This window comes from Canis aureus, chromosome 15 (genome assembly GCF_053574225.1).
Source record: "Canis aureus isolate CA01 chromosome 15, VMU_Caureus_v.1.0, whole genome shotgun sequence".
In the NCBI taxonomy this organism is placed as follows: Eukaryota; Metazoa; Chordata; class Mammalia; order Carnivora; family Canidae; genus Canis; species Canis aureus.
The window spans coordinates 63,217,588-63,234,784 of NC_135625.1; the positions used below are offsets into that span (position 1 = coordinate 63,217,588).

Genomic DNA, 17,197 nt, shown 5'->3' on the forward strand with positions numbered 1-17,197 from the left:
GCAGGGGGCGCTCGCGCTCCTCCAGGGCAGCCCGGCAGGGAAATCGAGCCGCTCCGTGCGGCCAGGACGACGGTGTAGCCCCCGCTTTGGTTTTTGGTTTTTGGTTTTTATTACGGGGGGCGTGGGGGGGGGGACTGAGGCAGGAGGTCGGGGAGTCGGCCTCGGGGCTCAGAACTCGGGAACCAGTGGCCAACGGGAACACTTTCTGCGTCCGACCTCTCGGGGCTGCGACGAGGGGGCCGGCCAGGGGCCCCGGGGCGCGGGGAAAGGTACAGTACCGGTAGGAAGCAGGGGCTCCAACGGGGTAAAAGCATGCTCCATGCCGGGCTGCGGGGCTCGGCCTTAAGGAAACAGAAACGCCGCGTTAGAAGCCGCCCCCGCTCTTAACTAAGCGCGCGCCGACTCTCCGGAACGCCGGCCGCTTCCGGGCGGAGCTGCCCCCACCGGGAGGCGGAGGCGGAGGCGGAGGCGGACCCGCTCGGCGGGGAGGAGCCACGACCGGGGGCGCGACGCCCGGGGGCCGCCCCTCCTCCCGCCCCGCGCGCGCGCGCACCGCCAGCATCCGGGGACCGCGGAGCCCCGCCCCCCGCGCGCCCAGGACGCGCCCACGACGCGCCCAGGACGCGGGCGGCTCGCCGAGCGGAGGCCGCACTTACACAGCGGCGGGTGGAGCCGGCGGCGAGCGGAGCGCGATCGACCGCTCCGAGCTCAGCTGAGGAGCCTCGGCGGCGCGCGGCAGACGCTCGCAGGCTTAAGGAACGGCGCGCGAGGCGGCCCCGCCCCCTTCCGGAGCGGCGCGCCCCCGCCGCGCACGCGCACGCGCTCCCGCCGCGCTGAGGCGTCCCGCCCGCCCGCCCGCCCGCTTCGTCCGGCTTCGTCCCGCCCGGGCTCTCTGGTGGACCGCTGCCCTCCGCGGCGCTCAGCCCGGCTTCGCCGCCTAGCACACTTGCCGTCCCCCCGGGGCGCGTGCTCCCGGGCCCCTCCCCGCTCCCCCTGCTTCCCCCGCCTGCCTGCTGCATCCTTGCCCAGCCCGCCTGCGCCAGCCCAGCCCCTGCTCCCTCCCTGGTGCACCGAATCAGGAAAAGTTGTCGGAAAGTAGTGAAAGGGAAACCTCCCTAACGTGGACCGCTCGCCTGCCAGTTAGAGGAAGGACTGATTAGAGACCCCAACGGGAGAATCTTCCTGAAGAAGGAAGCAACAGGCCCCAACGGGACAAGATGTTGGTGGCGTCCTTGAGCAACCCCTGCAAACCGGGCCAATGAGAAACCCTCATCACCCTGAACCTTGCTTTTCTGCAACTATCCCTTCAAATCAGCCTCCTTCTAGCTGAAATAATGGGGTTCTCCCGTTTGTTGGACTTGCCTAGGGTCTTGCCATAGCTTGCAGGTCCTGAATTGCAGTGCCTTGCCATTCCCGAGGAAATGCATTGGGCTGACAACATAACTTGCTGTTTTATCTTCCAGGTCAATCAAGTTTTTTGAGTTTTTTTGTTGTTGTTTTGTTTTAAGATTTATTTGTTTGAGAGAAACCACAGCATGAAAGCATGGGGAGGGGCAGAAGGAGAGAGAGAGAGAGAGAGAGAATCCTCAAGCAGATGCCCCACTGAGCTTAAGAAGAACTGGGGGCTTATCCCAGGACCCTGAGATCATGACCTGAGCTGAAATCAAGGATTGGACGCTTAACAGCCTGAGCCACCCAGGTGCCCCAAGGTCAGTCAAGCTTTAGACGGAAGAAATTTTAAGCTACCCAAACAAATTTTAAGCAACCCAACAAATGAGGTTGCATTTGTTCCTTAACACTCCCAGGATGGAGAGCTCATTCTGTTGCCATGCAGCCTTTTCCAAAATTGAGCAACCCTAATCACCAGAAAATTTCTTAAGGTAAGCAAAAATCCCCTGCCTGTATCTGTCATTGCTCCCCCCCGCCACCTCCCATGAATACCACATGTTAGAGGGATCCCTGGTGCTCATAATCATCCTAAATGTACTGAAGAGAGCACAAAACAAGATAGAGTCACTCATGTCAGTGACCTATTTTAAGCAGTGATTTTTGCAGCCAAAGATGTTGTCGCAAAGACCAGATATTATGGAAAATAGTACAAGCTGAGGATACCCAGGACTCATAATCAGCAAACCCAAAGGAGATCTGTGAAGGCTCAAGTCTGATTAAACTTTAAGAAGTGAGGACCTTTGCAAGAAACTGTCAGACTTTCTAGATAATGATCCTTTCACCACTGATCACATCAAAAAGGCACTTGCCAACAAAGGCTCGGCCCTATGGATCTCTGAACAGAGATTCTCCATGGCTTGAACATAACAAGCAGCACATGCCAAGGGGCTCGCTCTGACTGGAGTGAGTCCTTATCTCAACTGCACACTCCCAGACAGACTTTGATTTTGGTTCATTAACTTCCTACCCCTTATTGTAGCTTGTTTGTTGGGTGACTTTGTTGTCTTAGCTTTGCTTAGGTATGATATATGGGAAGCTAAGGTAAACATGTGGCAAAAAGTCATTGAGTTTGAAATCCTGAAACTGCTTTACAATTATGTCAACCTTGCTTTATGACTGAATAAAGCTGACACTGTGGAAAGACAGGACTCATGTGTGCACCTCCACAGCATGCTTGTGACAACTACCTAGGCTTTACCTTTTCTAGGCTAAGCTGAATTTTCTCAAGGTTCTAATGTGATGTGATTTTTAGACTTGACCACCCTAGTTCCAATCTCTATATTTAATGTTGCTCATAAATCATGGCTCCAAGATCTAGTGAGAACTGCACATCTCTCAAGCACACAAAAGCTCCTGGAGACCTCCGTGAGACTAACACACCTGACCAACTTCCAATATGGCTTCTAGTTGCACCAGGCCTGTTGCTTGGTTGACCCCAGTGCTGTTCCTCTCACCCCCATAAAATGCCTGCCTGAGAAAGCTTGTCAACAAAAAATCCTGGAATATGTGGATTTGGTCAAAGGCAAGGAAAGGTTGTATTATCATGCAGTTTGCAAACAGGGAAATGCAACCTTCAGCTACAAACTAAGAGGATGCTCTGAAAGGGAAGAATTAGGCAAAACACTCAAATTTTGTGCTTTTTATGGAACCTGGTCAGATTTAAGTCCCCAACTACTAGTTTCAAGAGCAGAATGGCAAGCAGGATACAGTTCGATAATTTCTGGTGGCAGTTTCAGGATGTGGCAGCCCTTGGAGAGCATGACACAAAGTGTTGCAGGAGTCTTTTTGCAAATTTTGCTGAATTTTGTGCAAGCTTGTCACTTGAGGCTGGGTGACTGGTTTCATTCTTCATGGTCATTCTGCCTGTTTAAATTGTTAGCGTTTCCTCCCGTGACATCAGGGAACCCATCCTGTCTGTTAGGTATTACTTTCGAATTATTGGAGTCCTTTGTTCCCATCTTCACAGCTGCCAAAATTAGTGTTTGTTCTAGCCAACACCTGATGATAGGCCCTGACCTCTCAAAGGGCTTACAATTGAGACATGTATCTCTAACAACTCAGAAGTACTTATTTCTCTCTCTTAATGCACTCTCTCTTTCTAGCACCTGAAACCCTTTCTTTGGAATATAATCAGCAGGAAGGATAGAGCTTCTGTTTCCCAGTCTCTACGGGGGGGATAGAATCCCTACTTCTAGCCAGCAGAGCTGTCCTAATCACACTGACGCTGACTTACCCTGTGTCATTCTTCGTTCTCTGACCCTACTAGGTCCTCATCTTCTCCCTCCCTTATTCCCCCTTTAACACATCCAAATCACTTCTGCACAAATCAGAATGGAGCTCAGCTGTTTCTTCTACTATTGGTAGTTCCTAAATAAAATGTTTTAACTGCTTTAATATCTGACAGTTTATCTCACAATACCCAGGGTTCATCAATCCAGTTATAGAAGAGTACGCTATTGTCTATATTCCTTCATTTTTTTAGCTACCAGATAAATAGAATTTCCAGGTGTTTTTCCTATTTGCCTCTTAAGCCAAATGTACACGTTATCTCATACACAGTTTCAAACCAAACTGCTAATTAAATACCATGAATGTGCAATCATAGTTGAGGCACACGGGCCATTTCAACTATGTCACCTACTAGCTGTGGGACATTGAAACTTCAGTTTCCTCAGGTATAAGAGAGAAACAATGTTGCCTACTTAGGAAGGGTTCTTTAGAGATCAAGTGATAGATAAGCACCTGGCCCGGTGCTAGCACATATCGATTTGCAGCAAATATTTATCCTGCTCCATGAATATGGTACTCCATGTACATCTTGATGACATCACTGTTTATAACTGTAGCATACACCTTTGCAAAGTTTTTATGCATAACCTAGACCCAAGTGCCTCCCAAAATTGTTAAGAAGAAAATTGAAATACTTAACTAGAATAAATTTCAAAAGTCCACATATTTAAAGATGCCACCAGTGAAACTAGAAAGACAACAAACTGGAGGTGAAGGGAGAATATTTGCATATATAACAGACAAGTGGTTGTTCTATCTAGATCTTATGAAGAACTATAAATCCATCAGTAAAAGGTAAACAAAACAATATGGGCAGCCCGGGTTGCTCAGAGGTTTAGCGCTGCCTTCCGCCCAGGGTGTGATGCTGGAGACCCGGGATGGAGTCCCACATCAGGCTCCCTGCATGGAGCCTGTTTCTCCCTCTGCCTGTGTCTCTGCCTTTCTCTCTCTCTGTGTATGTCTCTCATGAATAAAATAAATAAAATCTTAGGGGAAAAAAAGGTAAATAAAAGAATAAAATAATGACCAAGGATATATACAGGAAAGTTACAGAAAATATTCAAATGGCAAATAAACATGTGAAAAACACAACTGTTGACACAAAATGAATAAACCTTTTAGAATTTCTAAAAGAAAGGAGATTAATTTGAGCCCAAGTCAGGGCAGCTGCCCTGGATACACAATCTTTACACGAGACTTCTCTGGCAAAGGAACATTTGCTATGGGGTTATATACATTTTTTAACATAAAAAGTTACAAATCATTAGACAAAGGACATATCAGAAAGTTGTAGACTGGGGGGTCCCTGGGTGGCTCAGCGGTTTAGCGCCTGCCTTAAGCCTGGGGCATGATTCTGGAGTCCCAGGATCGGGTCCCAGGACCGAGTCCCACGTCGGGCTCGCTGCATGGAGCCTGCTTCTTCCTCTGCCTGTGTCTCTGCCTGCCTCTCTCTCTCTCTCTCTCTCTCTCATCTCTCATGAATAAATAAAATCTTAAAAAAAAGAAGAAAAGAAAAGAAAGTTGTAGACCTTATCGTAAGTTTCTAGTATATGCAGGGCTATAGGACTTGAACCTTACAGGAACCAGGTAAGTTTCTTCCTTTTTCTTAATTTTTATGTTCAAAATGCTTTCTTAAGGCTTTAACAAAGCAGATGTACAATGCATGCCTGGGATGCAGATAGAACCCATGCTTTGGGGTTCTGCAGACTCATTTTGACCTTAGTAAATGTTAAAATATAATTTCTGTGGGAGCGCAGGAATAAGGCCCACAAACGATAAAAGTTGAACATTTCCTTTATCATAACATTGGTAGCATTTGGAAAAGCCAATTTGAACAGTGAGATAAATTTATCAGATTGCAAACATTTATTTATTTTTTTAAAAAATATGTAATTAATTATTTTATTCATTCATTCATGAGAGAGACAGAGAGGCAGAGTCACAGGCACAGGCAGAGGGAGAAGCAGGCTCCCTGTAGGGAGCCCCGATGCAGGAGTGGATCCCAGGATCCTGGGATCGCGCCCTGAGCCAAAGGTAGATGCTCAACCACTGAGCCACCCATGTGTCTCCAGCTTGCAAACTTTTAAATAATAAAACAAATTTACATTTATTGAACAATTATTTTGTTATAGTCATTGTGCTAAGGTCTTTTATATCTTAATTCATTACCCTAAAATACAGGCTCCAACACAACAAGGACTGAATTTTAATAGTTCACCTTTGCATCCTCATACTCTAGCTGAGTTGCTGGCAAAGAGCAAGCCATCGATGAGTACTAACTGAATGCTCATAATGTACTTGTTTGCAAAAGCCTGAGATGCCCCTTCTCCAGTTCTTCTCACAGCTGGCTCATTCATCAAGACTTGGTATAGATCTTTCTTCCCCAGTCACTCCTTCTCTCATCTAGGATTGTTTTCTTGCATAGCTATCCTCACAATCTGTAGTTGTTTAACTTACCTGTTTATTTCTTTATCATTTGTCTTCTACTAGCTCCCTAAGAGTTGGAACCATATCTGTTTTGTTCATTGCTATTCTCCAGCCAACAGGATACCACACCCATAACAGAGACTCAATAAAGATTTGTCAAATGGATTAATAAAGAGTGGTGACAAGGGAATAGAAAATTATATCATACCAGGAATTTTTTTTAAATAAGCAAAATCAATATGCCGTCACGTGGAAAAATACTCATGACAGAGTAAATTTTTTAAATGCAAATGGCAGAACAATCCCACTTATATTTTAAAATGCATTTGGATATCCATAGAAAGAAAAAAGTGATCTCTGAGGGACACCTGGGTGGCTCAGTTGGTTAAACGTCTGCCTTCAGTTCAGGTCGTGATCGCAGGGTCCTGGGATTGAGCCCCATGTCAGGCTTCCTGCTCAGTGGAGAGCCTGCTTTTCCCTCTCGCTCTACCCTTCCCTCTCACTCCGGCTCACTCCCTCTAGTGCTCTCTCTCTCTCTCAAATAAAGAAATAAATCTTTAAAAAAAAAAGTGATCTCTGAGAAAAAGAGATAAAGTACATAGGAGACCTCAGGCTGAGGGAAATATAACTTTTGATTTCATATTTTGTATTTTATGTATTAATATTTTGCAGCATATTAAAAAAATTAAGTTTGTAAAAATGTATATAAAAGAAAATTAATGAGTCATTCTTCTATTTTTTATGAGTCATTATTCTTAATCACTGGCATGTTCGGGGCTTCCAAAGAAGACACCACACATACAAACATGGTACAATTTTCAGAGTAGAGATTCCATCGCTTCAACCAAATTTTCAATGGATTCTAACAAAGAATTCCTGTTAGTAGCAGGTTATGTGGTTTTCTCCAGGACACAAAGATGGCTCTTTATCTTCCTTCCCAATTATCTTCCACTCTGCCCTCATTTTCTTGAGCTGATAAAGTTCAAAATATATGGTATATTGTTCCAAAAGATTCTATAATAAAAATTTTCTGCAGTGCAGTAACTTCTGAAAACACAGCACACTATTACTAAACTCCTTTGAGAATTATAACACATTATCCATCTTTAAACATCTCATGAAGACCAGGAAAAGCTGTTTATCTCCAAACACAGAATGTCTCAAAGACACTGGAACAAGTAACACCTTTTTCTTGGCACATCTTTTAAAGTCTTGCAGAACAGTGTGGCTCCACACAACTGGTGGGGGAAAATCTATAGGAGGCTATGAGCCAAGGTGCCAACTCCCCTCTGCTGCAACAGTTATTCTTTCTACAGCTGCCTGGAGTGGTCTTGGAGTTTCCATCTCTAGGCAGCTTCCATCAGCTCATCTACATCTACTCTCAACTTCAAAATGCATACCTGTTCTGAGCTCACTATGACAGCTCATGCAGCATTTCTAACTACCTTCAGGATGTTTCCACTTAAATATTTGACCATTACCTCTGATTCAAGTGGCTAAACTGAAATCATTTATTGCTCCTCCCAGAGTCTCTCCGTTTCTTTCTCCAACACCCTGATTCTTCTGGATTCCTTGATAAATAACTTTAATTTGCCTTAAAAAATATTTATTTATTTATTTTGAGCGAGAACAAGAATGAGAGAGAGGAGAGGAGGGGCAGAGGGGGAGAGAGAGAATCTCAAGCAGATACCCTCCTGAGTGCAAAGTCCTATGCAGGGCTTAATCTCTCCACCTTGAGATCATGACCTGAGCCAAAATCAAGAGGCCACTCAACCAACTGAGCCACCTAGACACCCCAATTTGCCTTTTCTTTCAGTCCATAAATCCAGCCAGTTGCCTATTTCATTCTTTTGATCACTTATTCCAACCTGTTAAGGTCAATTTGGATCCAGATTCTATCATGCTTGTCATTTTGGCTCATCCATCAATAAAAATGCTTATTGTTTTAAGACCTATCTAAAGTATAATATCTCAAAAGTCTTCCTTGATATTCACTCAAATCCCTCACAATCATTTTGCTTATAATTTCATTACGTTTTTATGCTTCTTTTATATAGCCTTGCCACAGTCTGATATAGTATGGTTCATTTAGTTTTTAAAAAGATATTTTATTTATTTATTCCTGAGAGACACACACAGAGAGAGAGAGAGACAGAGGCAGAGACACAGGCAAAGGGAGAAGCAGGCTCCATGCAGGGAGCCCGAGGTGGGCCTCCACCGGGGACTCTGGGGTCACGACCTGGGCCAAAGGCGACGCTAAACCACTGAGGTACCCGGGCTGCCCGATATGGTTCATTTTAAATGTATGCCACCTTGTGTGTCCAAGAAGGCTGCCTGAGCTCCAGCCTTCACCTTATACATTTCAAGTACTAGGAAGGAAGAACGGCAAAGAAGATACATTGTCTGCCTTATAAAAAGATGCGAAAGACAAAATGCACCAGACAATTAAGGAGATAATTTTCAGGCTATTGTAATAAGGAGCATACCTTAGATCCTAAGATCCAGGTGTCATCACAGTGTAATTTTGCCTTTGATTTCTAGGGAGACATAGATAAGTCGTAGGTGGGATGATGTAGGCCTGGGACCTTTTTGCAATTAGGGGAAATCTCAGTCAGCTGAACAGGAAATGCTTATCTCTGTGTTTAGCTCTTTCCCTGCAAAGACTTCTAATATCAGCTAATCATTCATGAGACAAAGAATGAAATGTTGGATACATCTGAAACCAATGTGTTATGTAGTCAATTCTATCTCAAAAAACAGGGACTTGCAGGAACTGTGGCCTCCTCAGGGGTTTAGATAAACACAAGGAAATCATCTGAGAGCCTTATGGGAGTCTTATCTAAGTCTTATGAGGAGAGAAATGAAGTAATCCTTTTCCTGGAACACAAAAAGGTAGTGGGGAGGTGTTCAGCAAACAAGAAGGTGAGGGAATTTCTTAGTCATCATCGTCTTACGGGAGCACAGGCTCAGGTGAAGTTCAACATCCTTAGAGGCTTCCTGCAAGTCTCACACAATACTTTGGTCAAATCTGGTTGGCCAGCATTTAATCATGTGGCCGGTCTAGCTTTAGGGGAGGCTGGAAAATGCAGTCTTTTCAGTGGGGTGCAATAGAGCTGATAAAAATGGGTACTATTGTGGGGATCCCTGGGTGGCTCAGTGGTTTAGCACCTGCTGTCAGCCCAGGGCTTGATCCTGGAGTCCCAGGATCAAGTCCCACATCAGGATCCCTGCATGGAGCCTGCTTCTCCCTCTGTCTGTGTCTCTCATGAATAAATAAATGAAATCTTTAAAAAAAAAAAAAAATGACAGGTACTATTGCTAAACAGAGAGAGAAAGATCTAACGTTGAGAGCAAGCTAGCCATCCCTGGATGTGACTTATCCAGACCCCATAATAACCACTGTCTGTTTTTCCTCTTCTACCTGCCTGCTTATCTATACTCTGGTGCCCACAGAGTAGCCAAAATTCTTCTAAACTGTAAAACAGATCATGTCCCTGCTTGCTTACAACTCATCAGTTGATTTAAGAATAAAATCCAAACTGAAAAGGCCCTGAATAATCTGGCCTTTGCTTATCTGCAATTTATCTTCTAGCATTTCTTCCCCTTACATATGAAGATCCTGCCAAACTTGTTCCTGTCATGATTTTTATGCAGAGCAAGTCCTTTCTATTTCATTTTCCTTCTGGAATGTTTGCCTTCCTGTCCTGCCAAATTCTTCACATAATTGCCCCATTTCAAGCTCAAATGTCACCTCTTCAAAGAGCCTTTGATTTTCCTATCTAAAATTACTTCCCCCAATTACTCTCTTAGCTCATGGTTTTTCTTCTTTAGAACACTCCTTCATTTGTTTATTGACCTTGTTTTCCATGAAAAGGCAGGGACTTGGCCTAATCTGTTTACTGCTATATTCTCAGGGCCAAAAACAGTATATGGTGCATAGTAAGCTCTCTCTCTGCCTCTCCCCCTCCCCATCTTTCTCGATCTCTCTCTCTCTCTCTCTCTCTCTCTATATATATATATATATGCATTATTGTGTGTATATATATATACACATAATTTATATATGTATAATTTCATATATGTACAATTCATACATATCATATATTATATACATAATATGTATGTGTGTATATACATATATTTGTGTAGGATTTATTAACCACAAAAAGATTGGCATATCAGTAAAAAATGTCTATTATGCCATAGAATAAGTATGAGCTAGACATATTATTTATTTAACCAATGGATAATACTTAAATGCATAAAAGGCTTTAGGAAAACCTGGCCACTCCATGAACTCCCAGGCATGTTGGAAGCCACTTGCATAAAAGAAAACATTCTTGTTTCAGGAATTAATAATCTGGCTTTCAGTAGTGAAAGGGAACAAACTCTTACCTTGTCTCAAACACCATTATATTTGTGAAAGAGCAGTAAGTTTCTGTCGAGTTAAGCCATTGTTATCTAGTTCCCCCACTCTGTCAACCTTTGGTTATACACTATCCAACCTTAGTCTGCATTGACACATCACCTAAGAAATGATGACTGTCCTATAGTGATCGCAGTAGAGAAGCACAAAAGTACAGGGATTTGGGATGTATTTTGGGGTAAGAATCAGCTCTTCCTGGTCATGCATCAAACATGTGGTATGAGAGATTTGAGTCCTGCAGTTTTGGCTTTTGCAATGAGGTATATGGTAATTTTATTTACTGAGATGCAGGAGGACTCCTGGAGGGGGAGGGAAATGAATTTAAAAGGGATGATACAAATGTACTGAATAGCTGTATAAATGTGGGCAACGACAAAACTTCACCTGTTTCCTCTTTAGGATCACCAGCTGCGCCTGAGAATTAAATTAACGTAACACAGATTAACAGGGAACCAGCATACAGAGTTATTTAATAGAAGTTTTATGTAACATAGGAGCCCTCATAAGTAAATGAAAACCCAAAGAAGTGGTAAAATCCAAATGCCTTCAAACTAGGTTAAACAAAGAAAGACAATGTGGAAAAGTAAGTAAAATGTATTGAGGAGGCTAACAGAAGATAAACTCTTTTAACAAGGTCCCCTTGTACAGAATCCTCTCTGCCTCCACTCTGGGTCTCTGGTGGTAAGAATGTTTCTTTCCAGGGGATCCCTGGGTGGCGCAGCGGTTTGGTGCCTGCCTTTGGCCCAGGACGCGATCCTGGAGACCTGGGATCTGAATCCCACATCGGGCTCCTGGTGCATGGAGCCTGCTTCTCCCTCTGCCTTTGTGTCTCTGCCTCTCTCTCTCTCTCTGTATGACTATCATAAATAAAAAAAATGTTTAAAGAAAAAAAAAAAAAGAATGTTTCTTTCCTCCCAATACAGAGGGCAGCTTTCACCAGGGAGTTTTATCTCTTGCTTTCAGGAAGACAAAGAGAGGTCAGAGTTCACTTCTTGAACCTGCTGGTTTTCAAGTGCTTTTCATTCAAAATATTCCTTATGCACAGTGGCATATTTTGCACGTCATAGCCTGCCACTATTCAGTATTTAAAAGCCTTACCCTATAAATCATAGTCTTGATGATTACGTGTTTTTCTATCAATAAATTATAGAATTTTGGAGGCCTGCAAAAAAAAAATGTTGAAAACTTATCCTGTTTTCAATAAAAGATTTTGTTCTAAATAATAAGACATACATGTTCTTAATTGAAAAGACTCATTATCACTAAAAAGAAAAAAAATCTCCAAATAAATCTAATAAAAATAATGCAATACCTTTCCAAAATCCCAACAAGATTTTTATGGAATTTTACAAACTGGTTTGTAAGTATGTCAGAAAAGGAATAACTTGTTTTGTTTTGTTTTGTTTGAGGAGGGGCAGGGAGAGAGGGAGAGAAAGAATCTGAAGCAGCACTGAGCCAGATGAAGGGTGGGGACTGATCTCACAACCCTGAGATTGTGACCTGAGCCGAAATCAAGAGTTGGATGCTTTACTGACTGAGCCATCCAGACACCCTAATAACTCTTTTTTTAAAGAAGGTCAATAGGAAGAGACTTTTATGAGTAGGTAAAGAAAAATACGTGTCATCACAATAATTTTTAAAAGGTAGCACAATGGTCAGATGCCTAAGTGGCTCCGATTCTTGATCTCAGCTCAGGTCTTGATCTCAGGGTCATGAGTTCAAGCTCTGTGTTGGGCTTCACACTGAGTGTGGAGCCTAGTTTTAAAAAAGATAATAAAAAAATAGAAAATAAAAAGGTAGCATGAGCATAGAAACAGATACTCTGATAAAACAAAGCAGAGTTCAGAAACACGTGTGGGAATTTAGTTTATGACAAAGGTGACAATTTACATTAGACAAAAAATATAGCGATATAGTTAATAACTATCTTGTTAAATAAGTATCTTTGATGCAATTATCTATACTTGGAAATGAATAAAAATAAAATTCTATTTCATACCATAGATAAATTTCTAATAAAAAGCTAAATATAAAGGTCAAATCTTTTTTGAGTAAAGATTTTAAAAAATAATATTTATATCATGAAGGTCTTCCTCAGTAACTCATAAAACTCAGAAGTCAACTCAGATTTGACTAAGAGATTTCAAGCTTCTATAAAGACAAAAACAATCTACAGAGATAAAACAGTACATAGGGAAGAAATATATACAGCATAAAATCAGGCAAAAACCTACTGGCCCGAACAAAAAAAGAGCTTCTGCAAATCAGTAAGAAAAAAGAAAGCAGTTCATGGAAGGAAAAAAAAAAATGCCAATAAATACACTAAAGATGCCCAACTCTCTAATAATTATGGAAATCCAGACAAAAACAATAAAACTTGTAAAATTAAAGGATGGAAAAGACGAATAATATCTAGTGTTAAAGAGGACTTGGGGAAATAGGCATTTTCATACACATTTACATTTTGTAAGTGGGTAATTCCTTTTCTGATAGTGAATTTGATCATTTCTATCATTATTTTAAATGCACGTACTTTGTGATCCAGCTCTCCAAAACTCTGCCTGAGAATAGTACTTGCATACCTTTTGATGAAATATGCACACAGATATTACTGTTGCATAGTTTAAAATGGCAAAAAGTTAAAAGTGTCCAAAATAGAGGAATGATTGAATATATTAATTTAAATAATACACTACAATCTGATGCAGTGATTAAATGAAATGAAGCAGATAACCATATTCTATAGAAATTGACAAACTGATTTTGCAGTACATATGGAATTACAAAGGACACAGAATAGCCAAAACAATCTTTAAAAAGAAAAATAAAGTAGGAGAAAATATCTCCAAAAAAGGCAAGGTACAGAATAAAATGAAGAACAATACTTTTCAGACTGTAATGTTCTTAAGATTCACATGAGGAGCTTGTTTAAAAATGAAGGTTTTGGGGGCCACACTCCCAGAAATCCTGGCAATCCAGGTGATTTGGATGTATTTACAACCATCCTTCAGAAGCAGCATCCCAAATTCATGCTTTATTTTTTCAATGGTTAAATATATCTGCATACTTCAGGTAATAGAGGTGGCCTACTTAAACAGCATTTATGTATGTATATTATATACTCATATGTACTTCTCTGTATATTTTTATACTTCTCTGTACATATTATAGTACATATTATATACTTCTCTGTGTTTATTTTTCGGTGACTACTGCCAGCTGTGCTCTGTTTAAAACCACAGAACCCACCCTTTGCCCGTCTCTATCTCCTGGTGAATATGAGTCTCATTTAGGACATCACTCCAATTCATAATTTTTTGGTCACTCTTAGTATTAAAATAAGTACATTTTAATTAAGCATTAAATTAATATGTTTTAATTATATATAGCACATAGTATTATAGTATTTTTTAGTATATTTTAATTAAGTATTAAATACGTATATTTTAATACTAAAATTCAATATAAGACTAAAGACTGGATATTAAAATAGGCTCAGTTATTAAAATTCTGGGCTATTCCACTGTAAAACTTAGATCTCATATTTGATTAAAAACTTTCTTCCTCTCCCATCTCCCAGATGAAGACTTGTGAGGTTAGCAATTTTGAATGCAGGAGAAAAGCATCCTCCTCTCTCACGACTTGCCCTTTGGGAGTAACACTCACTCAGGAGCACGAAGAGGGAAAAAGTAGACAGATTGTCAAGATGATATTGCCGCCTCTTTTTCATTGGTTATCATAGGCTTTTGACTGCTTGCAAATATCAGTGGGAACTGAAGGTGATGTTATCACATTACATCAATAAAGGAATCATGATGCATTGATAAAGGAATCAATTCAAAACAGTTTCTACAGGCATAGCCTAGTACCACACACTGCAGAGACACTCCTCTCCCGCTGCCCCAACACCCCAATTCTCCCCCCCCGCCCACTGCTGGCCCACAGCCTGTGATCCCTCACTTCACCTATTTATAATCTGTGCCTATTTGTACACAGAGGATCCATTGTCTGTACTTCTCAGGAAGTACACAACAACACAATGATATCCTCAACGTCAGGCCATACCATATCACCACATGGTTTGGTTTGGGTTTCTCAGGAGCAGAACCTAAGACAGGGATTTGGGGTGTAACTACAGTTGACCCTTTGACAATATGAGGTTGAACTACATGGATCACTTATGTGTGGATTTTGTTTTTATAAACATATTATAGTACTGTAAATGCATTTTCTCATGATTTTCTTAACATTTTCTTTTCTCTAGCTTGCTTTATCATAAGAGTATAGTATTTAATATATATAACATAAAAAATACGTGAGAATCAACATTTATGCTATTGGCAAGGCTTCCATTCAATGGTAGGCTATTAGTAATTAAGATTTTAGGGAGTCAAAAGTTATATCTGGATTTTCAACTATATGGGAGGTTGGCATCCATAACCCCCACAGTATTTGGGGGTCAAATATGGCTTACTTGGAGGTACAGAAGCACTTATCAAGAGGTGAGTTATTAAAGAAGGGACTACAAGAAGATATCTAGGTATCCAGGTATCTAAACTAGGTATCTCTATCAGACATTGGAGCTACATCCTATTGGGAGTGCTGGGAAACACATACTTCAGGGTTGTGCCACTTATGGGATATCTATACATCAACTGTTATATATCAATTGTTTCCTGTTAGTATACAGAATATAATTTATTTTTTAAATTGGTCTTGTGTCCTGTGATCTTGTTAAATTTACTTATTGGTCATTTAACTCTTTTCTAGATTTTTTAGAATTTACAGCTCATGTGTGCAAATTTGATTATTTTGTCTACAATACAGTTTTATTTCTTCCTTTTCAATCTGTATGTCTTTTATTTATCTTTATTTTTGGCTTTATTGCAGTGGATAGGGCCTCCAGTATAATTTCAAAAGGAATAGACATCCTTCCCTTGCTTCAAATCTTAGGCATAGATCATTCAGTCTTTTATTATTAATTATAAGGTTATGTGTAGGTTTTTCATAGATGTGCTTTATTAGGGTGAGGGATTTCCCTTCTCTTCCTTAGTTTGCTGAGATTTTTCACTCTAAATGAGCTAATTTTGTGAAATATCTTTTTTCTCCCCACTGGTTAAGATTATATGATTATATGATTACATGATACAAGATTACAATTATATGGTTTTCCTACTTAATTCAGTTAATATGACAATCACTTTGCTTGATATTAAAATGTCAAATCAATCTTAACTCCATTAATTGGTTATGTTGTATCATCCTTTGTGTATATTATTAGATTTAATTTGCTCATATTTTGTTAAAGATTTTGCATCTATGATCATGAGGAAATAGAAGTTAATGTTATTCCTTTCCTGTAAGATCTTTGGTTTTGGTGAGGGCCCTTAGCTGTGCTGCCTTAGGAGAGGGATGATGTGGGTAAAGTCAAGCTGTTCCTCTTACCAATCCAAATTCATGTGTCCAAATTTGTTTGTTTGTTTGCTCTAATGGCGTGCTGGATCCTGTCCTCTGGAAACCTGTGCTTCTACAAATGCTCTCTCAGATGTGAGTGATTAGCTAAGACAGTGTTTTCCAGGGGCTTCCAGATCATAGCTGAGTGAGGCTGGAGCTGGTTCATGAATGGCTGGCTGCAGAGTCCACAACTGCTGCTGGGGTCTGTCTACCTGTTACTCTATGCATGGATAGGCAAGATTCCTCCTGGATTCCTTGTTATATGGTGCTGGAATCCCACAGCTCCCTCAAGGGCATTTTTGTCTGTGGATAGATGCTGAATTTTTGTTCAGAGAGAAGTACAAATATGATGGACATCTTATACCACCATGATACTGACATCACTAAGAAATTTCATTTCAGGTATTGTAAGTTTTCAATGCTAGAAGTTCTGTTTTATTTTAAAACAGATATTTAAACATTTTTTAAAAATATCTTCCATATTCCTATAAAGTCTTGAGTATAATTATAATAGCTTTTTAAGAGTCTTTATCTGCTAATATCATCATCTCTGCCATTTGGGGATCTTTCTGTAGCCTTCCCCCCAACCCTGGGTATGGGTCAAGCAATTCAGCTTCTTTACATATCTAGCAATTTTTGGTTAGATGCTAGACATTATGATTTTTGTATAGTTGAGTGAATTTTGTTTTCTTTCTTTAGAGATCTTGAACTTTGTTTTGGCAGACAGTTAAGTTACTTTAAGTTACTTTCATCCTCCTGAGAGTTGTCTTCAGCCTTTGTTAGAATACGTCTTTGGCACTGCAGTCTTTACTCTAGGACAATTGAGTCTCAGTACTAAGGCATGACTCTTTTGAGGTCTCTAGTGAATTCCCTGTGTATTTAACAGGTTTGTCCTTCTCTGGCTAATAGGAATTCCAATATCTCCCAACCCTGTTTGAAGTGTAGGAAGTTTGGGGCAGCCCTGGTGGCTCAGCAGTTTAGCACTGCCTTCAGCCCAGGGCCTGATCCTGGAGACCTGGGATCGAGTCCCACGTCGGGCTCCCTGCATGGAGCCTGCTTCTCCCTCTGCCTGTGTCTCTGCCTCTCTCTCTTTCTCTCTCTATCTCTCTATTTCTCTCTCTGTGTGCCTCTCATGAATAAATAAATACAATC

The 17,197-nt window shown here is 41.1% G+C and overlaps 1 protein-coding gene and 1 long non-coding RNA gene across 16 annotated transcripts in view; one reads left to right on the forward strand and one right to left on the reverse strand.

Annotated features, from left to right (window-relative positions):
• The window catches only part of TPK1 (thiamin pyrophosphokinase 1), a 325,016-nt gene extending 324,502 nt beyond the window's left edge, over positions 1–514 (reverse strand). For 2 of the 7 annotated variants that reach the window (XM_077850270.1, XM_077850266.1), the window contains exon 1: positions 279–514. Coding sequence is in view for 2 of the 7 variants with exons in the window: in XM_077850269.1 (XP_077706395.1) it covers positions 279–321 (43 nt within the window). In the remaining 5 variants the exon portion in view is untranslated. The remainder of the gene's footprint in view (positions 1–278) is intronic. The other 5 variants (XM_077850267.1, XM_077850269.1, XM_077850271.1 and 2 more) reach the window with 5 other exon arrangements.
• Positions 515–837: 323 nt separating this feature from the next.
• Positions 838–17,197, forward strand: part of LOC144285036 (uncharacterized) — a 115,431-nt gene continuing 99,071 nt past the window's right edge. For 3 of the 9 annotated variants that reach the window (XR_013353421.1, XR_013353424.1, XR_013353428.1), the window contains exon 1: positions 845–1,880. This is a non-coding gene — a long non-coding RNA (uncharacterized LOC144285036). Of the gene's footprint in view, positions 1,881–2,055; positions 2,598–17,197 lie in introns of those variants that run through there. The other 6 variants (XR_013353427.1, XR_013353426.1, XR_013353420.1 and 3 more) reach the window with 4 other exon arrangements.